The sequence below is a fragment of the Apis cerana genome, linkage group LG10 (assembly GCF_029169275.1).
Source record: "Apis cerana isolate GH-2021 linkage group LG10, AcerK_1.0, whole genome shotgun sequence".
In the NCBI taxonomy this organism is placed as follows: Eukaryota; Metazoa; Arthropoda; class Insecta; order Hymenoptera; family Apidae; genus Apis; species Apis cerana.
The window spans coordinates 3,461,686-3,487,653 of NC_083861.1; the positions used below are offsets into that span (position 1 = coordinate 3,461,686).

The 25,968-nt window shown below is 29.6% G+C and overlaps 3 protein-coding genes and 1 long non-coding RNA gene across 5 annotated transcripts; 2 read left to right on the top strand and 2 right to left on the bottom strand.

Annotated features, from left to right (window-relative positions):
* Positions 1-686: 686 nt before the first annotated feature.
* Positions 687-4,502, bottom strand: LOC108004372 (uncharacterized). Of its 2 annotated transcripts, none has more exons than XM_017067234.3 (9): positions 4,361-4,502; positions 4,147-4,248; positions 3,694-3,808; positions 3,067-3,193; positions 2,507-2,601; positions 2,130-2,306; positions 1,903-2,048; positions 1,265-1,427; positions 687-1,005 (listed from the first exon to the last, which is right to left on the bottom strand). In XM_017067234.3, exons 1-9 carry the CDS (start codon positions 4,414-4,416, stop codon positions 880-882), a joined length of 1,107 nt encoding a protein of 368 aa, XP_016922723.1. In that variant the 5' UTR covers positions 4,417-4,502; the 3' UTR covers positions 687-879. The 2 variants fall into 2 exon arrangements, with proteins under 2 accessions (XP_016922723.1, XP_016922722.1); XM_017067233.3 differs by having other exon boundaries at positions 4,147-4,251.
* LOC133666827 (uncharacterized) lies at positions 3,727-4,572 on the top strand. Its single transcript, XR_009831533.1, has 2 exons — positions 3,727-3,853; positions 4,157-4,572. It is a non-coding gene; the product is annotated as an uncharacterized LOC133666827 (long non-coding RNA).
* Positions 4,573-6,642: 2,070 nt separating this feature from the next.
* LOC108004375 (15-hydroxyprostaglandin dehydrogenase [NAD(+)]) lies at positions 6,643-16,174 on the bottom strand. The gene is made up of 7 exons (XM_017067242.3): positions 15,939-16,174; positions 10,999-11,119; positions 9,752-9,875; positions 9,327-9,433; positions 9,047-9,220; positions 8,571-8,725; positions 6,643-7,847 (listed from the first exon to the last, which is right to left on the bottom strand). The coding sequence occupies exons 2-7, from the start codon at positions 11,089-11,091 to the stop codon at positions 7,733-7,735; spliced, it is 768 nt and encodes a 255-aa protein (XP_016922731.1). The 5' UTR covers positions 11,092-11,119; positions 15,939-16,174; the 3' UTR covers positions 6,643-7,732.
* Positions 16,175-16,313: 139 nt separating this feature from the next.
* Positions 16,314-25,886, top strand: LOC108004364 (kelch-like protein 10). Its single transcript, XM_017067218.3, has 9 exons — positions 16,314-18,378; positions 18,879-19,216; positions 19,743-20,074; positions 21,243-21,427; positions 21,976-22,187; positions 22,824-23,159; positions 23,498-23,620; positions 23,977-24,144; positions 24,473-25,886. Exons 1-9 carry the CDS (start codon positions 18,152-18,154, stop codon positions 24,646-24,648), a joined length of 2,097 nt encoding a protein of 698 aa, XP_016922707.1. The 5' UTR covers positions 16,314-18,151; the 3' UTR covers positions 24,649-25,886.
* Positions 25,887-25,968: the final 82 nt, after the last annotated feature.

Genomic DNA, 25,968 nt, shown 5'->3' on the forward strand with positions numbered 1-25,968 from the left:
AAACAAATAGTAAAAGAATAATACGAACTGATTGGTGGCGCCATCTCTTAAGTATTTTTAAAAACATATTTGGCATTAGAGATGATTATTATTCATTCTTTTATCCTTTTCTAATTATTTGCTATCCTTATATTTGTTTTCTTAGGTAATCCAGAGATGGCGCTAGTTGTTCAATTTTTACTTATTTTCTTTATATTTATTTCTTCAGGTATTCCAGAGATGGCGCTAGTTGTTCAATTTTTACTTATTTTTGTTTCCTTAGACATTTCAGAGATGGCGCTAGTTGTACCATTTTTACTTATTTTCCTTATATTTTTGTTTCTTTAAGAAATCCAGAGATGGCGCTAGTTGTACCATTTTTACTTATTTTCCTTATATTTTTGTTTCTTTAAGAAATCCAGAGATGGCGCTAGTTGTACCATTTTTACTTATTTTCCTTATATTTTTTTGTTTCTTTAAGCAATTCAGAGATGGCGCTAGTTGTTCAATTTTTATCGAATTTCTGTCCTTTACTCTTTATTTGCTCTCTTTGTCTTTATTTATTTTTGACACGCGACCATATTTAAATATAATATCAACTGAATAATATAATATTTAACATTTAATGCATTTAAATAATATAATATATTTTTTTTATGTTAAAAAATTAATATTTCATTAAATTTTTAAATAACTAAAATATGTTAAACATTATTTATTCCTTTTTATTTCTATTGAAGTATTTACAATTATAAACATATATATTATAGAATGTTGACAAAAAATATTTTTATACATCGTTATAACATATCATTATAATTAACAGGACATGTTTGATTTCAGCAGTTGATTTGATGAATTAACAATTACATAATTCTACGTTGTAAAAAAAGGGATGATTTATTTCTTTTCTTTTTTTTTCTTTTTTTTTTTATCTTTTTTTTCTTTCTTTATGCACATTTGTTCTTTCGTGGGTGTACATACTTTAGCTTTGGCACAGGGTGGGTCAATCTTCACAGTACAATACTAAAATTGTTATAAAATGTTTTTATATTATTTTTATAATTTTTCATATTTCGTTAAATAAGAAAAATACTAGTCAATATATTAAATCTAATTAAAAGTTTTTTTTTGTTGATTAAAATCATAATATTATATGATATTATACTTAAAACAAATATTTTATAATGGAATATATGTATATGTATATAATGTTTGATAAAATTATTTTAAAAAATTTTTTATAGGATCTAAACCTATTAATTTTCTAATCTATTAATTTTACTTGTGTTTCATAGACTTTGGGGTCAACTTGTTCGCCTTCCTTCTCCGGAAAATGAAGTAATTGAGGAATTTGATTGACGCTGATTGCAGGTTCGACCAACCAAGCACTTCCGTTCTTTGCCCACGCTAATATATGACTTACAGCTGTTCCTATGTGATACTTCCTGCACAGAGATACAAGTTAAGTTAATTTAATTTTTTAATTTTATTTTAAAGATTAATTATTTTATTTTAATCATAAAATAAGTTAAATTTTTTTAAATTGGCAGAATTTTTTATTTGATTATTTAATTAATGAATTTATCGTATATAAAATCAATCATTCTTTCATTTTTCTTTCACTGTTTGAACAATCATCAATAATATATAAATTACTTTTATTACATTTATAATTTATATATAAATTATTTTTATTACACTTTACAAAAATTGTAAAGTGTAATGATACACATTTATTAAAAATGTTAAGAGTTTAACAATTAAATTTGTATGAATTGGATGTATTACACAAAAGCTGGGTGTTCGTATAATTTTGTGACAAACATATTAATGCCATTTACTTTTCCTTAAATTTATTATGTGCATAACTTATAAATGTAACTTATAAATTGAATTATAAGTTAATAAACAATGACTTACGAATGCGGAATACAAGTTGGCAATTCACATATAGTTTTATTTGGAAGAGGATCTGGAAAAATTGGCAATCCTATGTCGCGAATGTGTTTATTCGTCGGACAAAGTGCCACTAAACGAACTCCAGTTGTTTCCACATTATATTTTTTCTTTATCAACGGATAAATGTTTATTATTTAATATTTAACGTTCAAATAATTTGATTTATACGATTAATTTAAACAATATACCGCGAAATGTCGAGTGACTTCTATAGCAGGTTCTTTGTTGCAATAAATTGGGAATGGATCTTGAGGCCATCCCAAGAAACCGAAAATACTCGCACAGTTTATTATTATTCCGCCAGAACCACCATTATTCTTCCCTAAAAGTTCCAAGCCTATTCGAATCGTTTTGTGTATAGTGTTCTGCAAATTTTTATAATTAAATTATTTTATTTTTACGAAGTTTGATGACAGTTTTAGTAACTAATTATCCAAAAAAATTATATTAACATTATGATTTAATAATAATATATCATCTATTTTTTTTTATAAATAACGAATTATATTATATTATAAAAAATTTAAATATATAATATATATTAATTAATTATCTCATTTATTACTTCTTCGATCTTCGGATTCGATGTCTTTTCTCTATCAATATTGTTAAAAATAATATGAATCGTTTTGAGTTTGCAAAGAGCATCATGTAAACTACCTAAAAATTGAACACATCAAATAAAAACAATTTTATTATGCAATTTTAAATATATGAAATAAAAAATCAATAGAAAAAGAATTTTTTTTTTTATTAATAGTAAGAAGTCTCTATTTATTCGAACATGTTAATGTAATAGGATAATTTTATAACATTTTCTCTATTGATACCGATAATACTATTACAATAATAGTATATATATATTCTTGATTATCCTCTTTTTAAAAAATACTTTTTAAAGAATTTATGATTTCAATAGATTTATTAAATTTAAATTTAATCTTTTCTTTTTTCGAGATAACACATAAAATAATGGAGATAGAAGTGTGTTCGAATTTCGAAAATCAAATTTTATTATTCCTTTTTCTTTTAAAATTTAAAAAATTTCATCTCGAAACTTGAATACGATGATTATTAACTTGTTCGTATAAATCAAATTCTATTACTCTATCGTTATTAACTCACTGTGACTATGGCAATCACTCATTATATTATAATGAGCGTAGTATGAGCGATTTTTTCCATGAAAACTGCACAGTCTTTCGACTGCCATTCTCCCTTCTTCAGGATCATGGTCAGCTATTACGACAGTCTATATCGATCGAAAAATTATATAAATTTCTTTTTATAATTTATATTATTAATGAGGTGCCAATATATTCGTAAGATATCTTTGCAGAATTTTATATATCAAAATATAAAAATTGATATATAAAAATCATATTTATTATTTATTGTATTATAAGCAATTTGCATTGAATGAAAAGACGGATCAAGATAGTTCTATCTCTATTACATTGTTGATTTGCTCTATCTTCATCTTACTTCATGCAATGCAAATTTAAATTATTTATGACTTAATAAATAAGTCAAAATTTTTATATATCAACTTTTATATTTGTTTGGCACTCTAAAATTGGCTTTTTAAAAGTGTGAATATTATATATAATCATGATATTTCTTTTTCATTTATTAAATTAATTCAACGTAATTTAAATTCATTCATAATTTTACCATATAATTTTTTTATATAAATAATTATAATTAAATCATTCTAAAATAAGATAATTTATATTAACAGAAAACACCAACACGTGCTCCTTTGAGCAAGAGATGATCAGCCGCTGCAAAACCAAAGCCATCAGATCCTCCAAGCACTATAGCGTTTTTACACATAGGCTCAAGAATTGGTTTAGACAACTCAGCACTAAAATTGAAATTTAAATGAAATTTAAAAAAGAATTATACGAAAGTAAGTGGTACAAGTTTCGTTTATTGTTTGATTAGTTTTAAGACGTTATAATTTTAAATAAAAAATATTTTATTCTCAATAAATAATAGATAATAAATTTCTGAAAGTATTTTAAAAAATATATTATTATATTTTCAAAGATAATTTGAAAATAATGTTTTTATAAAAAATATTATTTTCTTTTAATTTAATTAATTTAAAAAAATTAATATTATCTATTTAACATTGAACATTAATATTATTTTTCATCAAAAAAATAATTTATCTTTTTAATATAGAAAATATAGATTCACCAATTTCCAGGTATTATTATTTTCGGACCATCACCTTTGCTTTTTTTCTTTTTCTGACGTGCCACACTTACATGAAATTGACACCGTTTACATTTCCACAGGCTACTGAAATGACAGAACAGAACAAAACCTTTATGATCAAATGGAAAACTAACATAGAATTAAATACGTTCTACGGAAAATAAAAAAGGACGCAACGAAAGTGTCATATTACCTTGGATTTTTATTGAGGAGTTTGAAGGGAAGTGAGGTTAAGTATCGTGATAGCATGTTGTTTGAAAATATAATGTTTCCTTGTGATTAATATTATGAATTTTTGAATATAAAGTAATAAAGTATGTACATAAGAAAGAAAAAAAGTAATAGTAAACGAAAATGAAGGGCAAATGCAACATTAAATGAATAAACAGGAAATTTAGAAATAATTTTGACCGAAAGTTGGATAGTTACATTTTGCATTTGTCAACGTCACGTGTTGACATTCGTTTTTCTCTCAATTCATAAAGAATATATTCGCTTGTTCATATCAACATTATATGCGAATTTGTTGATTTTCAATAATAATATGCTAATATTAATAAAGCATGTAAATTAATAATTAAAAGCAATACTAATCTCTCTTTTGCGATCATAGATTCAAATCACATTTATTTAAAAAAAAAATATATATTGACATTAAAATTAAAAACCAGAGATCGAATTTATTTTAATTTCAAGATCATTTTTTATATTAATAACGATAATAAAATAAAAAGAAAACATTAAACATTTAGCAAAACATTTCAATAAATAATTTAGTATCTTAATTATAAAGATCCTCCACACGGAATGAAAATGTCAAAGAATAATGTTAAAGAATTAAGGTAATACACTTTTCTCCACTTTTTTTCTTCTCAATTTTTTATAAAAAAAGCTATGCATTTTATTGGCTAGGCTTGCAACATACATTCCGAGCAAATCATAACAAAACCAACAATTTCCACTAGCTATCGACCGTGCTGTCGATTAAGATTACGCAATATTATATTCGAATGTGCGGTTGTTCTTCGATTCGGAAGTCCTTTAAATCCTCTTTGTTTAAATCGTAACATCGTTCGAGGAACGATTATAATCTTTCGAAAAATCTATCAACTATTACACTTAATTCGCACTTAAAACTAGAAACCTTTTATTTGTATCTAAATATTTTATATTGCAAAACATCGAAATTAATATAGTATGATGAAAATGGATAAATATACTTATAATATAATTATATTTTTATTTAAATAAAGGCTAATAATATTCATTTAAAAATGCGAAATTCGCCATTTTGACTAGTTTATTAACTCTATGAGTCTAATTATAATTTTATTAAAAGGTATCAATACCAAGTTTATGATGTATATTTTCATCATATTATTTTAATTGTAATAAATATTAATTTACATATAATATATTGATTCATAGTTCCGATAATTTTTAATTTCTGCTCCAAAAAGAAACAGATTCGAGAGATTAAAGAACGTTCGATCGAAAAATGGACGATTAAAATGTATAATAATTATAACTCGTGCATCGAAGAGTTTTAGGCCTCGATTTCGCATATCTAAATCTATGTTTGTTTTATTTTTCTCCCATTGGTCGTTCTCAAGTTTAAAAGTTCGTATAAAAATTACGATTATTACTTGTGACCGTGTGAACAAATTGTTTCGATCTTCAACTTCGATAATTCTTTTGATTTCCTTTCTTCGATCATTTTTCCTTTCTTCTTCGTTGTGTATTCGATTTGAAAATGAAAGAATGTCGTTTTTTCAGTGTCTTTACGAACGATCACGAAACAATTTGTGCATTTATATTTTGATTGTTCATGGATGTTTCATTTGTATACGTCGAACGATGAACGAAGTCATAATGAATTGGATCAATTCGTTCTCGAGTAAATACTTGTCCTCTTATGATTATCGATTTGTTTCTGTAAATATGTAAAAAACTTTTATCTCATGGATGGAATGCATTTTTTTCCGGTTTTTTTTTTGATATATTTTCGGAACAATTAAGATATTTATTTATTTTATTAACGGATTGAATGTCGTTTTCAAATATCTTATTGATCGTATTATAGTTAAAAAAGAGTGTAGAAAATTTACAAAAGTGTTTAGAGATTTAATTTTGAAATTGATATCTAATCAATATTCGTTACTAATATATATGTATATATATATATATATCCAAATATATGATTGCTTGCATCCATATTGCGAATTGGACAGTCTAAGTCGAGGTAAATCTTTTTATAGATTTTAATAATCGTATAAAAAAAATCTTACGTTTTAAATCGCGTTACAAATTGTTGGATCGCTATAGAACATTAATTATTTGCTTGGAATCATTTTTTTTTTTTGTTTTTTTGCCTTATTACATCACTACAAGCCTAATTGAAGAATGCTCATACATTTTGAACAAAGCTTTCGAGAAAGCTTTTTGAGTTTTTCCAGAGATCAAAACCTTGTTCGATTTCTTTTCTTTCATTGAAATCTTTTCACAGATTAAATTACGTATTTTGTACACAATTTTTAACTTCATTATTTCGATTAATGATCGTCAATAGAATACAATTGATTGATCAATTTTATAATTTTATCGAACAAAGTTCAATCCGAAACATTCGGTGAAATTGAAAGTAAAATGTCTAACATACTAATTTTACAAATAAAAATAAAATCGTGTATTAATAAAAAAAAAATTAAAGACAGGAGACCACTTTGTTTCGAAGGTTGAAGAAAATGTGTGAAAAATTCACCGTACACCTTCCTTACCGCTACCATTGTACAAGATCTATCTAAGCCTTCGATTTTACAATTATTTAAAAAAGATCCCTTACAAATCTGATCCGTGCAAAATCACTTGTTATTAACAAATGTAAAATGTAAGTGTCATGGAAATATTTTACACAAAGTTATCGATTCTTCAATCCTGAAATCGGGAACGATTTTCAATTTTTTTACGATATTTTCCAATTAACCCAAACGATTTTAACTCCTTTATTCCTTTTTCAACTCACCAATTTCCATCGAGTATTTTCTCTCCCTCTCTCTCACTCATTAATCACATATAAGCTTATATCGAGAACTTCCCTTTCAAGATCGTTTCAATCACTCGATGGAAAATAGGAACGATCGCTCCGTTAAATCCATTAATTAAATTATCATGTTATAAGAACGAACTCTATTCTTTCTAAATCTAACACGAACGAATAACAACATATAAAGAAACGCTTTCACCATACAAACTGCCTTTCGTAATCTTTGGTAATGCGATTTATGCTCCTTTACATCTATATTCGCGTTCTTGATCCCGCATAGCTTTATACGCCTCAGATATTGATCCATCCCTCTTTTCAAGGGCGATGTTCGATGCAATTTCAAGATAAGATTTCGGAACGATTGGAATTTTTCGAAATTCGATTAAGAAGATCGAGAAGGAGAGAGAGCGTGATCTTTCAGATTTTTATATTAATTATCTCTCTTACGGCGTCGTGATTATAGTACGGTTATTCGTATCGAAGCGAGAAGAGGATCCACGCGAATGATGGCAGTTAAGGTTTTTAGATCTTTGGGAATGTGATTTCGTGAGGTGGTTGGCTTTTTTCAACCAACCAAACGCTTCCACTTTTGTCCGTATTCAGGATCTGGATCAACGCCTTGGCTACGTGTTCCGCTCTGGAAAATTATGAAGATGAGTAATTGTCTCGAAATATTCGATTGGAATATTGATATCAAGTGAGAAGTTTTTTTTAGAATATTTATCTAATAATAATAATTAAATATGATTAATAATAAGTGCGAATATAAAAATGTCGATCGAAGCTTATTTATTAAATAATAAACAATTTAATTTTGCGTTAAATAAAGCGAAGAGAGAAGATAGAGCGATCTTAGTAAAGTTCAGTTGTTTATAATTTAATAAATAAATTTTAATTGAAATTTTTATATATCAACTTTTGTATTTGCTTTTCTCGAATTGTTCATCGAAAGTGTTTCACAAATACAATTTACATTTCGTATGTTTTAATATCGTGTAAATAGAACAATAATGAATAAAATAATTTAATATCATTATGAGCCTAAGAGAATGAATATTATATCGATCGTATGTATATTTATAGTGTACAACCTCTTTATGCATAATAAGTATAAACATTTAATGGACTGAGATATTATCATATTTAAACTTAATAATAAATAATTCAATAATTAAAATTTTGAAAAATGAGTATAAAGATTAGTAAACTTCTAATTATTATCATAAAAATGTTTGTTTATTTCATAAAGCAACAACAATAAATGGCATATATATATAGACGTATAATAGAATATTCATTTATTAAAGTAATAAAAATTATATAAAAGCTTGTAATTATTATTTTAAAATTAATTTCTTACCTTTGAGGAACAGAACTAGCTGTGTCTCGAAGCCAGGCGTCTACATACCGAGGTGAGAGCAACTGTTTACTGACATCTCCTAATATTTTGCTATCTGTCGCACTTGGGCACAATGCCATCACCTTTACACCGGTTAAATCCACGTGATATTGGTGCTATGATAACAATATATATATGATTCTATATTTAATAATTAAATAATTATTATTTATATAAATAAGAATTTTGAAATAAAATGTTTTTCAAAATTAAATTAAAGAAATGTGCATTATTAAAATTAATTAAAAAATAAAAGAATTAAGAAATTATTATAAAAATTATATTATGAAATACATAAGTAAGTTTATAATATAATTTCTTACATTTTTTTTAATAGTAAGTAATAATCTTTCTATGTTTTCGTTTCATTTCTTTCTTCTAATATTTATAAATTAAGATGTGTAGAAAGAAAATTTTATTTTAAAAAATTGATTTACCCCAAACGCTCTGGTGAAGTGGACGATTGCCGCCTTGGTGGCAGAATAAATTGGAACACTGGTATAAGGGTTGATGCTGATGCTGCTTCCAATATTAACTACTATTCCACCCTGGCCACCCCTATCCGTCCCCATAAATCGCTGAGCGAGCATAGTTCCACGAATCACGCCATTCTGCAATAATTTCAACAAAGACCTCGTGCAGATAAAACAGAAAATTAAAAGAAAAACTAGTAGTAAAACTAGTGAAGTCATAAAGGTGTTGGATATAAATACTCACAACGTTAATGTCGACTTCTAATTCCCAAAACCGATCGTTCATGATGCCAGCGTTATTAACAACGATATCGATGTGGCCAAATGTTTCGAACGTCGTTTGAAACGATTCTACGAATTAGATTATTCGTTAGAGATTTAATAAAAAAATTTAAGATTAAATTATAATAAAATTTATTGTTATGCAGATACAATATTATAAGTATGAAATAGAAGTAGATACAAGGAGAGAGAATGAAGCAAAATGAGATTTTAATATGCAATATGAAAATTAAATTTATTACAAAAGAAAGTCATTATCATTTAAAAGTAAAGATGTTATATTTCTATAAATATTTGAAATATTTCTAAATTTTGTGCAATAAAATTCATAATTAACAATGTATTTTGTTATTCATATTTATATTAATACTAAATCAGAATTTTTACCCTCGAATTGCGCGTAATCTGTGACATCGCATTGACAAAAGATTACACGATCTTTTCCGTACTCCGTAGACAATGTTTCCGCTAATTTTTCACCATCTTCTGCATTTATATCGCATATAGAAACCTATGTAAAAAAATAATTGTAAAATAATTAATACTCGATCGATGGTTAAACGATAGAAACAGGTACAAATCAAAATTTGATCAATATATCGTAATAAATATCTTAAATAATTTCTTCAATTTTTTTCTAACATTACAAAAATACAAATTCACTCGATGTCTCGATACAATCATATGTGCATGCGTTTATGCACGATAAACGAGTCGTTGTAGTTATTAAAATAAAATTGTTATTTCGTGGAAGTCGGTCAGAAAGCAAGATAAAACTTCTTCTTCTCGGATGGGAAGGAAATCTAAATATAAGCGAGATATTTTTGAGCAAGAGAGTCTTGGAATATTCATGGAACGATATACATACTAAGTCAAGGTTATATCCTTAAGGAGATTTTGCGAAATGCATATAAGTAAACGCCTCTTGTGGCTCTCCTTAGTGCTCTATTAATATCAGCTTTTTATAGGTACTACGTACCATGGGGTAAACCCGTATCAACGTCACTTTCCTTAATGAAAATAGCACTATAAAGATTTCATTGCCTCTCATATTCCTATAAATGAATATCGATGCGTTATAAAAAGTTTTCTTGCTAGAAGATCAATCTACTTATTCTGACTACGAAGAACAGAACGTTTCGATTTTGTTCTCGAAAGTAGTATATTTTCATTCATGATCACGAAGAATAAATAGCCTCTTCGAAACGAAAGATTGCACATTGTGCTGGGAAAAATAGAACATGTTTCATGGATTGCCTAGGATTTTATTTTAAAAGATAAAAAATAAAAGTTTTTTTTAATTAAATAAGCGAAACTCAATGAACTTTAACTGATAATCATTATAAAATTGAATATATTTTTCCTGATTTTTAAATATTGTTGATTTAAAAATCATGTTGATATTTTTTTAAAATATTTTTTTAAAATAATAATTGAATTTTTAGTGTTGATATTTAGAAATATATCATTGCAAAATTTTTATTTCAAAATTGTTTTCACTTAAATTATATTTCACGTTAATTGAATTCATTAACGATATATTATAATTAAATGGAAGTTAAAAAAATATTCCTTTTGCAAGAGTTTTAAATTGTTCTGTGAATTAAAGAATTTCCTTTTTATTTTTTACTTACCATCGCGCCTTCATTCAATAATTCTATGGCACATGATTTACCAATACCGGAAGCGGCACCCGTCACCAAGGCAACTCGTCCTTTTATGTCCATCTTCTTCAATCCCTTGTCAATTATCCGTCTGTAAATGCAAAAATATGATATCATATTATCACCATATTTATTGTATAAAAACAATCTATTTAAAGTTATTAAAATTTAGAAATATTCAAAAAATATTTATTGAATTTGATAAAACAAGTTTATTTTATTTTTTTTTATTTATTTGAAATATTTATACGTGAAAAAATATTAATTTTATGCTTCGAATTTCATAAATCCATTTTATTTCATCTTTTTTATTTATTTGATTCATTCATATTTTTTTTTATATAAAAAAATACATACAATTTTGTTACAAAATTCTGAAAAAGTTTTTTTGTAAAAGCTATTTGCAAATGGAACAATATTAACCAAGAATTTTCACTATTTCACTGGTTTTGATAAATTGATAATAATTTTTTTATTAATATAATTATTAAAATAATTTTTATTATAGTATAATACATAATAATTGTTTTTTTATTAATTATTTATTTACATTTAATTCGCATCAATTATTCGATTTTTACATCAGAAAACAAAATAAAATAAATCATTTAAAAAACATAAATTTTTAATATCGTTCAATTAAATAACATTTTTTTCCAAATTTTCTCTCCTCCCCCCTCCCCAAAATCAATTTAAACAGAGAACAAGATCATTTCGACAGCTCGATCTTATTTCGAATTCGTGTTTGGAAACAGCGCACGGTGCCGCGGCGTACAAACGACTTTCGATTTGTTGTGACGCGACGAGCGACGGTCGTATAGGTGAAATCGAATTACCGTCGTTATAATCATTTCGTTCTCGACTTCTCGAGCGATAGGATGCTCGAAAATTAAGACGTGTGATTTATTGAATCCGTTTCTCGTCGTGCTGTGTCTATAAAAAATACGTGTCATTAACGAATAAGCGTATCGCATCATAAGAAGGGATATGGTTAAATATTTGCATATTCAAGTGTTTAGGTTAGTTTATTTATATATTAGAATAGTTTATTTGCAATATAAACAATTTAGATTAATTATAATTATTAGGATTAAAATATAATTCGCTCGTAGTGTAAATGAATCGATTGAGAATTAAAAAATTGGAAATTTTTATATACAAATATGAAATATAGGGAATATTTTTAATATAGGAAAATTATTTAAGATAAAGAGTAGAAATATTGAAGTAAACATTCTATTGTGTTTACGAAATAAATTTATAGTAGATAATCATTGGTTTTCATGATTCTTTTACAAATTTATTACAAAATTTGTTCTTTCTTTGTGAAATATAGATTTTATCTTTGTTTAATTTGCATAATAGAAATACGTTTCGTTGATTATAGATTTAGTGAGGCTACGTTATGACTGTGAAACACGAAAATTTATCTTTTACGGATTGTAAAAGAACATAAAAAAAAATAGCATCTATTTTTCATTGTTTTATAGCATTAATAAAAGAAAAATACTGGTTGTAAGAATAAATAATATCATGTAATTTTCTATATATCAAGATATATGCATATCTTGATATTTTTCTAATTTTCTGATAAAATATACGTTGAATATTTTATCATATATCCTCATACAACCATTTTCTTTCTGTGACCAGAATTTTTAAATAGGGAAGAGTCGTCTAGTATCGACCAGTACTGACTACACTTTTTTTTTTCACTTCTCTCTTCAGATATCAACACTTTTTTTGTAGCTACTTTTCTTTGTATAATTCTCTTATTTTTAAGTTTATAATAATTTTTAGACATTTAATATTTATTTATTTTATTCAAAAATTAATTTTATGAAATATATTTATCTACAAAATATAATGTAGCAAAAATTACTGATTTATTAAAATAAGTGTATAGGATCGTTTATAAAAAATTAGATATGATGGAAATTGCATTACGAAAGTTCGATCAATAGGGATAACATAAAAATGTTATCAAATATTTACAAACAACATAAATATCGAATAAAATTTCCTCACAAAATTCCTCAAAAATTCAAGAGCTCAGCTACCTATGTCAAATAAAATATTCATCACGTCCCAGAGTTTCAATTCTAGAATTCAACAAAATTATTTGTTATCACTTTCGATATAAGATAAATAACATAATAACATAAAAATTTCATTCTAATAATTATTTAAATCAGAATTTATTTTCATTATCATAAGCAGGACGTGTTACGATTTACTTTTCGTAGAAAACTATTTTTATAACTAAAAAGATAATAACATGATTCATTTTTTTCAAATCTGTTTTCAAATGTACTTTTTCTCGTGAATTTTTGGAAAATTAAACGCTACAAATCTATTCTTCTTCTTATTCTATTAAGATAAACGAGACCATTCATCAAAACGCGCGTCGAAATAATACCACTTTTATCTTACAAAACCATCAAACGATTGCAACATAATAATTTTATCCAACTAATTGTCCTTGGACGAAACTTTCATCCCTCCAATCCACGGACGAAAAGGAAAAGATTCGTGTAAAAAAAAGTAAAAAAGAAACCGCAAGAGAAAGAGACGAAATACACAAACACACGGAAAATACCATCGACTCGTCGAAAACAGAGAACAGCGTCGAGGAATTTCACGCGTGCAGAGTGGAGGATTTGAAACGCCGCCCCCAATGCCGTCTGAATCTCACCCTCACTCGCGAAACAGCATCACGCGGCTTCGTTTAATATTGCATTCACCGTGACACGGGTGTGTGTCTGGCAGCCGTAGATAAACCGGCGAACACGTTTCGCCTGGTGAGCATCAGAAAGGGCCGATCTAAAAAATTCACGACGCTCGATCGCTCGATATCAGGCACGAGGAAGCGGTTCTGGCTGACACGCATACTTCTCTACTTTCACCTCCTCGAAAAATGCTCGACCGTCGTTAAGTCTCAATGAATTTTCCACCATATCTTTTTTTCTTTTTCTTTTTTTATTTTGAGAAAATCGATTCTTTGGAAAAGAATTGAGAAAAAGTCGCAAAGAAACTAGACTGAGGTCATCGAAAGTAGCTTTGAATATTCTTCGATTATTCGAGAATATTGTGACTGTGCAATTTCATTGGTCGAAGGGCGAGACGTCTATTGAGTTTGGTTTTCATGGAATTGAATGGTGGACGTGAGAAGAGTTTGAAGTAGTTTCGATGTTTTGTTGGTTTTAATCCTTGTTGTTGAGAAAATTTGAATTGTTGAGGTGAGGATCGATTCTTGATTATCGTTTCTATTAATTTGGAAATTCTTTGATTCGAAAATTAATTATGATTTTTAATAATTAAAAAAATGTATGTAATTATTATAATCAATCTGTTGAAGAAGCAACGAGTTTCAAATTTAGGAGAATTAAATGAAGAATTAGTTGGAAAATAGAAAAAGCTTATAAATTATTTTCGCGATGATAAGAACTAGAAAAAAGCTTGTTTAACTATATTTTATAGTATTAAACATAATAAAAATTTTGATAAACATATCATTCGAAAGATTAACTTTTTTTTTTTACAATATGCAATAAAGCATGAAAGATAAGATAAAGTAACAGAGAAGAGATACAAATACAGTCACTTATGAAAGTATCTATATTTTAGAGAAAGATCATTTTGTAAATGTAATATATTGGAGCATATAAATTATTAGTATTTATTAATTTATATTTATATTTATTTATATATTTAAAAAAATTTTAGATAAGATACAGGAGAAATTAAAATTATCATCACAACGAAATTTAATTTTTCATGAATAGCTTTATCTATGAAAAAGATAATGCAATACTCCGATTTTTAACTTTTAACAAATTTTTAACTTTTCAAATCAAAAGTTTGAAAGGTTTTGAAACTACATCGAAGAAAAAAAATGGAATTAGTCAAGGTAACACGTCTTAATTTTTCTGAAACAATGCTTTTCCGTTTCGTCACGAAACAACATGATAACGAAATAATGTTCACGCAACTCGTTCTCCCTCTAAACACACGGTGATAAAGCTTTTAAAACTTTTACAGAGAACACACTTTTCTGAAAATTTTTACTTCATTTTTCACCACTAATTTGTCCACAGATTATCTACTCATCCTTTTATGCACGATGTCCATGCATAACACACAACTTTGCCAATCTTGAATTTTTAAATATTTCAATTAAAAATTGTACTATCCTTTAACTCGACATTTATGAATTTGCAAGAATAAATAATACAATAAATTATTCTAAATTACTATTCTTTCGATGAAATAGTATCTACGAAGAAAGAGAAAATTCAAGTTAATGATACAAATTTATGTTAATAAAAAAATATTTGTGTTTCTTTATCCTTAAAATCATTGCGTCCTTTTATATTTTCTGTAAAAGAATAGTAAGAAAAAAGGAAAAGATTTACCACTACCAGAAACAAATCGAAACCAATGATATAATTCACTTTATAACTCACACAAAGATCATTCTTCCTCTAAAATTCTCAACATCCTTCAATTTTTTCTACGCAAGAAGAACAAAAAAGAAACTAAATCCTGCACTTATTCATTTACAAATAACCAAAGAAAAAATATTTCACTTCAACGAACAGATTCTCCTTCAAAATTTATTCTTTTTTTCATCCAACGTAACTTCATTTCCCTTCCAATATAATTTCCTTTGCGAGAAGGCAAGCAACGACAACAACACAAATTACACCTATCAAACATCACCCAAAAATAAGAAGAAAAGAAAAATGAAAAGATACTCTCAAACAAAACTTGTTCTCGTAAAACTGGTGCGTGATTTCTCTCGCGTCTCTTAAACCCTCCAAATACAATTCCTCCCCCTCGTAAGCAAGTAAGAAAGCCAGAGAACAAGGAAAATAACCATTCGTACACACAATACTCCACCGTCGTACCTTGCACTTGGAATCCTTGTTCCCTCGGCGAGTCAGCCGTCCCGCAACAGGCAGACCGCGTCGAAAGCGAAACGACCGGTCGAACTACGGCGACGGGGGTGCGTGTCGAGGGTGTTTGTGAGAGTGCGCGCGCGCGTTCTCCTCTCTCTGAACCCGACAAGGTGTGGTTGACGGCCGCGGACGCACTGGCTCGCGCTGCTTCGCCGCCTTTCACTGCCTCCCCGTCAACGCACACACCCCACATCGCCTCGATATTGATTGGCGGCGGTCGCGTGCCACGTGACTTTTACGTAGGCCACAACCACGCACGTACTCACGCATGTCTTCGTTTTACTATATGCTATATGCGTGCTATATCGTGGTCGCGGATGCGTGGGCGTATGTGTGTGTGTGTATGCGGGACGATACGATTTCGCGGGTAACGATGAGCGCGCGCCCTCGCCCTCGCAAGCCCTTAACCTTCGACCGTGGCTTTTTGTTTTCGAGGCCACGATGCTGGCCCGATACGCTTTCGATCGGCAACGACCCCGCCCTGTCGCGCCACCAGATCCACCAGATCCGGGGGATGTTCTTTTTCTTTTTTTTCTTTTTGGCTTTCGTTTCGGTAGTTGATTAAGCTTGGAGGGTGCAGCGTGTGTTTAGGCTTTGTGCTTTCGAGTGTTTTGGTTGGAGGGGACACGTATCGGTCGGTGTTTGGAAATTTTCGAGGGGAAATGGTCGATGCTTTAGGTTTTTTTTTCAAGGAGATTGATTTTTGGGAAGGGGGAATTGATATTGGAAAGGATGGAAAAGGTTTCGTTATTTTTTTGGTATATGAGGAATGGTTTGATGATTCGAGGATTTGGAAAATGATGTCATTTTAGAGATTTTTTTGTCTTTTAATCATAAGATATCAAAGCTTATTGAAAACGATATTTCTAACGATGCATCGAGAAATCGGTGTGAATTCATAACGTTACTTTACTCGTCTTCTTAGGGGTGTAGTAATTGTGGTGAAGTGCTTTGAAATAGCCGAGGATGTGTGTAATATACTGTTTTATATTCGTATCCTACGCCTCTCGTTTAGGGTGCGCTGCATGTGATAGCAGCAAGGGGTTGATTAAGCGTTTGGGGTTGTATTTGGTGTCTTCATAGGGGGATTTTTGTTTCAGGGATGCAACGATGTTGGAAAAAATTATATCAATATTGGTTGAAGATACAGTGGTTCGTTGTATGAATATGATTTAAATGTTTCATTTTTTATTTATTTATTTTTTCTTTGCTTTCTTTCATGTTATATATAATTTTAATTTTTCTTTCGTTCTAAATACTTTATAATTTAAATAAATAATTTTTTATATAATCGGTCTTATTATAAAATAATGTATTTTTTTTGTTGGGGAATTAGACTGTTATCATTCTTGTATCACAAGCGATATTATCAATCGAGAATAAAATGAGATAACAGCGCTACTGGGATCAAAGGAATTATAATTAACTGTAACTAAATATAATTTTAATATAAAAGCACAGACTACAAATATAAAATAGTAATAATAAAATTTCCGATGATTTTCATCATTCAATGCATATTTGTGTCGCGTAATTCGAAAACTTGTTATCATTCTTGTGTCGCATGCGATATTATCGATTCAGAATGGAATGAGACAACATTTATCTATCTAAAGAATTAATAACATCACAATATATGCTCCTCAAATCATTTAATTTTTATCTGAAACATTTTTTAATATTATCAAAAATAATATATAAATATATATCTTCAGAATTAACTTTAAAAATCTAAATACGATATAATAAATATAAAATAATAAAACTAGGAAAAAATACATACAATCTTCATATAAAAACACGTAAATAAAACGTAAATACGTATAACAAAAATACCTACAATTATAAATTATATATGAAACGTATGCATGTTTCTAACATGTAAAAAAATACACGCAAAGTGTAAATAACTCGAACATGTTCGTTCTTTTGAAACGAAGCTTCCATATTTGAAACTCCAAAGCACAATTGAAATTGTCCTCGAATCGACGCCACGACTCGATCTCGATCGCGTTCACTATTCAGTTGAAATTCACGGCCTTCCTCTGTCATGGCCGCGACTCTCCGGTGTGCCGGGGCTCGCATCGCTAACCATAACGAATACACAGCGGAGGACGAAGAAGAGGAACGTATCGCGGAACGCGGTGGAAAGGTCGGGGCACATGGTGGCCAGCGACGCGGGTATCGCGTGGCTCGTCCGCGAGGCAATGGACGGCCGCGGAAGGATCAAGCTTAGGAAGCTTTCACGCAGCCGTATGTCGCGGGCCGCCGTTTCCGCTACCAAGCTGAAGCAGTGCGTCAGAAAACAGCCGGCTAAAATAAGGAAATGCATGTGCCTGCCATCCAATTACGCCCTCGTTGAATTCCCCTTGGTCTGGTCCGAGCTTAGGTCTGTACGATCTCCCTCTTCATCACTGACCCTCTCCTATTACACTCTTTCGTGGATAGGATGTTTTAATCGAGTTACGCGAAAGCTAGAATGGATCGGCTTCGTCGAAGATGATCGATCGATTTGAGATAATAAATTTTACAGTTTTTGGGGATGTTAAGAATTTTTCAAAGTGTAGTAGTGTTGAGCAATTGGGATTGATCGTTTGATTAATTGAGAACATAGTTTCCATACTTTGATTAATTAGCCGTAATACTTTGAAACTAAAATTAAACATTTCTCAAATACTCGAATTGATCAATTTGTTGGTTTAAATTAATTTAGATTCAAATTGATCGAATCGAATCGTACAATGAAGAAAAAAGAGAGAATAAAATATTTAATAAATTTAAAGAAATCGTACGAATTAATAAAATAATATTCGTATTTGTACTAATACATTCACTTTCAATTTCTTTCATTCCTTCTCTTACTAATATATTATAATATTAATGTTTTAGAGCAAACCAACAACTGTGCGATGGTGCAATAAGGTGTGCCACAGGCCACGTTTTCCCGGTGCATCGCGCTATTTTATCCGCGGTCAGCCCATATTTCAAGGCTCTCTTCACCAACAGCCTGAAAGGCGGAAAGACGGAAACCACGGAGGTCGCGATTGATTCGGTCCCCGGGAAAATTTTCAGCCTGATCCTCGATTATGCTTACACTGGCACATGCAACGTGAACGCCGACAATGTCGAACAACTTTTACCCCTCGCCGATCAATTCGAGGTCCTGGGTGTCGTTCAGCTCTGCTGCCAGTTTCTTTTGCAGGAGCTTCGCCCGGAAAATTGCTTAGGTAATAAACCATTTTAATTAAATTTCTAATTTTTATCTCGCAAGAAAGAAACATAATAAGAAATTACATTTTATGAATCTTGGAGACGAGCAATTATCGTATTAAAATAAGATATAATATCTTCTTTTAAGAGATGCGCATAAAATTGGAAAGTTAAGTAAAATTTAACTTTTAGTGAAAAAAATCTTTATGCTTTTGTAGTATTTATTTTATTTTTAGAAAAAAAATATACAACTATTCGTACAATGAAAATTAATTTATATACATATATACACATAACAACAAATAAATTTATCTCCGAAAATAATAATTTCCAAGAATATTTAACTACTTTTATGCAATTAAAATTTTTTATCAAGTTTTTACCAACGAACATCTTTCTAAAATCATCAATTTTATTTTATTTTCTATATTATTTTATTAGTACATTCCTTATAAAAAAATATCGCGTCGAATATTTTAACGTGAATATTTTTTACTACGTTTCACGATAATTTAAAGAAATTTTTATCGGTTTTTTATTTAGGAATCTTCAAATTCGCTCGTCACTATTTCTGCCGCGACCTAGAAGAGAAGGGGCGGAAATACATCCGCCATCATTTTAAGCGGATACTACAAGAGAGCCCGGAATTCAAAGAGCTGACGAGCAAGGAACTTGAGGCGATTCTACGTGACGACGAGTTGAACGTTAAAAACGAAGAAATAGTTTTCGAGGCCGTTAAAACCTGGCTCGAGCATAATGTCGATGAAAGAAGGCCTTATTTACCCAGGCTCTTGAAATGTGTGCGCTACGGTTTGATGAGTTACAACTTCTTCACGAACAATGTTCTCACGTGGAAGATTATCGAGGAGGATGAAGTGAGTCTTTCTTAAGATTGATTATTTACATACCATAAATAAAATTAGAATCATAACTATAAGATTTTTATATAATTTTATATATTGGATGATTCGTCAAGTCGAAATAAAAATTAAAATGAATAATAATAATAAAAACAAATCATTTTATATAATTATATTATATAATATATAATTATATTATATATTATATAATTATATAATACTAAGTTACAAATAAAAAATTAGAATTTTATATAAATACAAACTCAAGAAATAGAGGAAATTATGCTATTAAAATCATTTTTTGTTTCATTCCAATATCTCGATTAGTTACTGAGATATAAGGATTCAAAGTACATAATACTTAGAACACGGTAGAGAAGTTTTGTCCGTGACCTATATTTTTTTCAGGAAATGTGTACGTTCTTCCAGAAGTAGTAAAAAAAACTGCTTACTCGCGTCTATCACTGACCAATCTCACTCGTCTAGAGTTTGGAATTGGTCAGTGACGAAGTGCGAGTGAAAGATCCGAGTCAATGACAAAGAAAGAGATAGTAAACAATTAAAAATTATCTTTTTCTTTACACAAAGATATCTCGAGAACCGGAAATCGTATCGAGATAAATGAAAAAGCATTTTAAAGGGAAAGATTCACCGGTTTTAATGATCTTTAATTCATGGATTAAAAGTCGCTATCTTTGAAGTTATAGCGACTTTTTTAAAATTTTCCAAATTTTAGTAAGATTTAAGCAAATTTTAAAGCAAATTACGTGATGTAATGTGGTTGACACAGTGAGAAATTCAATTAATGATATATGGAGAAAAAAAAGATTACGATATCAAAGACTGTGATCGTAAAATAATTGATTCTCTTTGTGTTCTCTTCGAGTTACATTAACTCATGTAATTTTCGTTTTATTTTAGCTTGAAGAATCATCCCTTAAATTTTTGGACATTTATTGAATATTTTAAGTTTTTAAATGTATATACACGAAATTCTTTTTTTAAAATTTATCCTAGGATATTAATATTTTTTTTTTATCTTCTTATATTTCGTTATTATCATATACATATTATAAAACAAAATATTTTTTCTTTAAATTAAATTATTAATTTATCAACAAATCAATTACTGCAATTAATTTCACGATTAATGAATTGTAAAATTTATTTTCTTGTTTCGAAGTCATGCCAGCAAGTACTAGCTCCCGCAAACCAATACCTAAAAGAGCAGGAAGCGAAACAAGGGAGCGGCGAAATCGATTTGAACAATCCCTTGGCTAAACCTCGTATCCCTTACGAGATCCTGTTCGCGATCGGTGGCTGGAGTGCCGGTTCCCCGACGAATTTTGTGGAAACCTACGACACGAGGTGCTCGATACCTTCCTCAAACCGCAAACATGGTTTCCGCTAATAGAAACAGTAGAATTCCATTTATTAGAATTTTCAAAATAAAAATTTGATGACTTTGATACTTCCAATATGATATATTAATAGTTTCTAATCAACAAATCACAAAATTCATAAGAAGGATAGTAAAGTATTTTTTAAATCATTGCAGTCATTTTTAATTACTGACTCAATGACTTTTAATATTCACTTAATATTCTTTTTAGCTAATCATTCATGATAGAAATCACGTTAATTTTTTTAAATTTTCCGTATCTTATCTTTATATATCTCATCTTACAAAAATTCGAATAAGAATTTTCGATCTTATTGATTCTTTGTATCCTTTCCTGGTGAATTTAAACGGATGGAATTCTATCGTTCTATCACACAGTTAACAATTAAAATTGATCCATCGATTTTTTTTCTCATTTTCTCAATCGATCGCCGCGATGTTAATTTCTCGCGTCGAATAATCGTAATCGGTTGATAGAGATTCGCACAGGTAATGTGTGTAATGTGAACTCCAGAGCTGACAGATGGTTTCTATCAGTGAGCACGGACGCAACGCCGAGGGCCTACCATGGCCTGTGCACGTTGAACAATTTGATCTACATGATCGGCGGGTTCGACGGCAATCAGCACTTCAACACGGTCAGATGCTTTGATCCAGTGACGAGGGAGTGGCGTGAACGGGCGTGCATGTATCACGCGAGGTGTTACGTCAGCGTTTGCACCCACGGTTAGTGGCCTTTTTTTTTCTTCTTCTTTTTCTTTTTAACCCTGCCAGGACGATGAACTTATATATGCACGTATAACCGCGTATGAAACACTCTGCTTCTACATTTCTACGATTATAAAGGGTGTTTTATGCGAACATTTGAATGCATCGTCCAAAATTCGAACGTTAAATTGTTATAAAATATTTTTTATATAAACTTTGTTTTGAAGGGGATCGTTAGAGTTTATAGTTATATATCTTTTTTTTTTTCAAAAAAGACATTAATTGTTGTCGAATATGTCTTTATAAATAGATAATTTGCATAATTTTAAAACTTGGTTGATCGGTTTTGATAAAATTTGTATATAAGATATCAAGTCTCATCGTTTCATCAAAAATTCAATGCTCTCTAATCAAAGAAAAAGATATCGTGTTACAACTGTAACAATGTTGATCCTTTAACGTTTCTACCAAGGAATGCAGTCTAATTGAAACCTAAATGTTCGAATCTCAAATGTTCCTCCGATTATTAAAATTGCTTTAAAATCCTCAATCATTGCTTGAAGTAAGTACGCAACAAAAGATAAATTGTAGCACGAACAAAAGACAAATACTTTAATACGAGAATCACTCCATACGTGACTCATTGACCATTAGGAGGAAAGATATACGCACTCGGCGGGTACAATGGCCGCACCAGAATGAGTTCAGGGGAAAGATACGAACCGCAAAGGAACCAATGGGAGATGATACCGCCGATGCACAGGCAGAGATCGGACGCGAGCGCTGCCGCCTTGCAGGACAAGATTTACATCGTCGGCGGTTTCAGCGGTCGTGAAGTTCTGAATTCCGCGGAGGTATTCGACGTGGAGACCAATCAGTGGACTTATATCCATCCTATGATCAATCCGCGGTCTGGTGTCTCTTTGGTCGCGTTTCGAGACAGCCTTTATGCGTTGGGTGGCTTCAACGGCTTCATCAGGCTTAGCTCTGGTAATCACAATTATATTATTTAGTTTATATTTGGAAGATTTTCCAGATTTTCGATAATGTTAAAATAAACATTTATGTTTGTAAATTTTTCGATGCTTTTAATAACACAGGCCTCGAATATTCAATCTAATTAAAAAAATCTTTCTCGAAATTTCTGAAGTTCCCATCTTTTAATAAAAATTCTCTTGCTAAAAGTTTTTGAAAATATTTCGATTAGTAGTATAAAAACATTTTGAAATTTCTTCGGAATATATTCCATAGAAATTTTGGCGCAGAAATCTGACGCCCCATAGAAATTAATGTTCCCAGCTGCAATATCGACCCTTATGATCTCGCAGGGGAGCGTTACAATCCGAATCATTCGGAGGATTGGCACGCGGTTCCAGAGATGTTCAGCCCCCGCAGCAATTTCGCCACGGTCATTCTGGACGACATGATATTCGTCGTTGGTGGATTCAATGGTAACGCAAACTTGGATATTAATTGGGAATACTATTAATGTATAGAGTATGTATACATAGTGAATGAATAGAGATTGCTTCTGTAAAATTCGAATCACTCGCTGGAAGCTTAAAATTCTGGAAAATTCTTGAGAGTTAAAATTCTTTTAATCATAGTGCAATAATTCTTCGAAAGTTTCGATTTTCAGAATTTTCAACGACACTTTAAAAAATGTTAAAGATTTAAGAATCTTGTCTAATTTAAGTTATAAATTATATGATACATGAGAAAAGTTTCATAAATATGAAAATAAAAATTTGTTTTATATAAATTTAATTTCGTAATAAATAATTAAATTTTATGTTTCATTCAAAAGGCTCGACAACGATTGCATACGCGGAATGTTACGATGCGGACAGCAATGAATGGTACGATGCATCACCGATGAATTTGAATCGTAGTGCCTTGAGTGCATGTGTAATCTCTGGTCTCGCGAATGCACGTGAATATTCTTATCACGGCAAAGCGCGAGATCTTGGTCAAGGTTAGTGATTGTTGAGTAAATAATAATAACAGAAATAAAAAAAAAAAAGAAATTAATATTCCAAGAATTCCATATTACGATATCGAAATTTATTTTTTATAAGTTTATTTCTTTAATTCTTAATTCTCATCAAGTTTGTTTATGTTTATGCTTATGTTTAATCATTAAGAAAAGTTTGTAATAACTGTTTAATGCACTTTTTATTATTTATCTATTTTATAGTTTTGTAATGTGAAGATATTTTCCATTAAGTTAAGTGTTCTTTCTATAAAATTTAATTAAAAACTTAAAAAATATATTATTATTAACGTAAATATTAATAATTTAGGTCAAGCTTCGTCAGAGAATCAACAGAAAACCATCCAGGGCGGAGAGGGTGCAGTGGAAACGAATGCCAATATTTCCACCGAAGAAGAGGAGACGGTGAACTTCGATGAACACGTTCAAAGGGAGGTGATCCCTATGAACGAGATGGCTGAAAGTGTCGGCAATTATTTAGGATAATTCTACGACACTGTTCAGCGCGCGAGATAGAATTTTCAAAATTTAAAAATATAAAAACAGACATTATTTCGGAAGATGATTGTTTCACGAATACGCAAGATTTTTCTATCGCCATTTTATTAAAAAGCACATGAAAATGGCAGAAAAATTCAATTAACATAGTGTGTAAAATAAATAATCCGATTATCTTCTAAATAATAGTTTCAGTTGAAAAATATTTCGAATAAAAGTTATATACCTTAAATATACCTTTCAAGAAGATGTGAGTATTTTAGAGTACATACGATAATTAAACTATTTTTTTTTAAATTTATAAGAATACATCGCTGCATCATCTCCTTGAAATTATTCAACTTTTATCAGAATATTTTTCATCGATAATTATTATTTAAAGAGAAAAATCAAGGTATAGATCGACAAATTGAACTGGAAATTAAAACTTTCTGCTCGAAGAAATATTCATATGGCGATGTAAAATTCTCAAATATTCGTGAAGCAAAAAAAAAGAAAAAAAAGAAAAAAAAAAGTTTGAAAGAAATAAATTTATAGGGATAAATAAAGGAAAAAAAATTAATAGACAGGACCAGGCTTAGGAAATAAAAACATGGTAGGTATACAGAATTTATCAAGTTAACCATTTTTTTTATATTTAGTTTTACGATAAAAATTTGTCGCGTAAAGCCTTTACGCGGGTTTTAACGAAAATTAGGTCTTTCAATTTTTAATCGAAAATCGCAATTTTGTAAGTGATATTATTTTTCTGTTAAGCTATTATTTATCTTTTTTTTTTTTTTCATTTTTTTTTTTGTCTTCTTTTTATGGAGGACTTGCGCCTCGTGAAATTTTTTTCAAGGTTTTCTCATCCACGAGGATCATGGATTTTATCGATTTTCGTATTAGCGAATAACTTATGAATTTTATTGTGGCTTTGACAAATTTTTTTTTTCCTCTCGTTAAGACGTTTTTTTCCCCTAACCGAGAAGTGCGATTCGAAATAAAGATACACATGCACGGTTGTTTCAATTCTGGCGTGCCAGAATTTTTTTCTTCCCCCTCCCCCCTTTTTTCCCTCTTTCTTTTTGATTAATAATTAGTCGAGTCTAAATTGTTATTTTTTGATGTATATGTTTTTCTTGCCCCTGCACGTGTATCTCATATAGCACGATTATTCTTTTTTGGACGAGATCCTGTGCCTTGGTCTGTTATTTTAATCGAATAAAATTTATACCGATTAAGAATATGCTTATCTTTTGATTTTTGGACAATAATTTTTATCAAGATTAATCATTATATTTTAAATTAAAGATACAATTTGATTTA

Coding starts and splice junctions, on each gene's coding strand:
- LOC108004372 (XM_017067233.3), bottom strand. CDS start 4,416: ATGCTATCACGATACTTAACCTCACTTCCCTTCAAACTCCTCAATAAA. Junction 2,049..2,129: donor AAGTCACTCGACATTTCGCG/GTATATTGTTTA, acceptor CCGTTGATAAAG/AAAAAATATAATGTGGAAAC. Junction 1,006..1,264: donor CCAAAGTCTATGAAACACAA/GTAAAATTAATA, acceptor TAACAATTTTAG/TATTGTACTGTGAAGATTGA.
- LOC108004375 (XM_017067242.3), bottom strand. CDS start 11,091: ATGGACATAAAAGGACGAGTTGCCTTGGTGACGGGTGCCGCTTCCGGT. Junction 9,434..9,751: donor AGATTACGCGCAATTCGAGG/GTAAAAATTCTG, acceptor TCTAATTCGTAG/AATCGTTTCAAACGACGTTC. Junction 9,221..9,326: donor TAGAAGTCGACATTAACGTT/GTGAGTATTTAT, acceptor AAATTATTGCAG/AATGGCGTGATTCGTGGAAC.
- LOC108004364 (XM_017067218.3), top strand. CDS start 18,152: ATGGTGGCCAGCGACGCGGGTATCGCGTGGCTCGTCCGCGAGGCAATG. Junction 18,379..18,878: donor TTGGTCTGGTCCGAGCTTAG/GTCTGTACGATC, acceptor TTAATGTTTTAG/AGCAAACCAACAACTGTGCG. Junction 21,428..21,975: donor GTGGAAACCTACGACACGAG/GTGCTCGATACC, acceptor TGTGAACTCCAG/AGCTGACAGATGGTTTCTAT.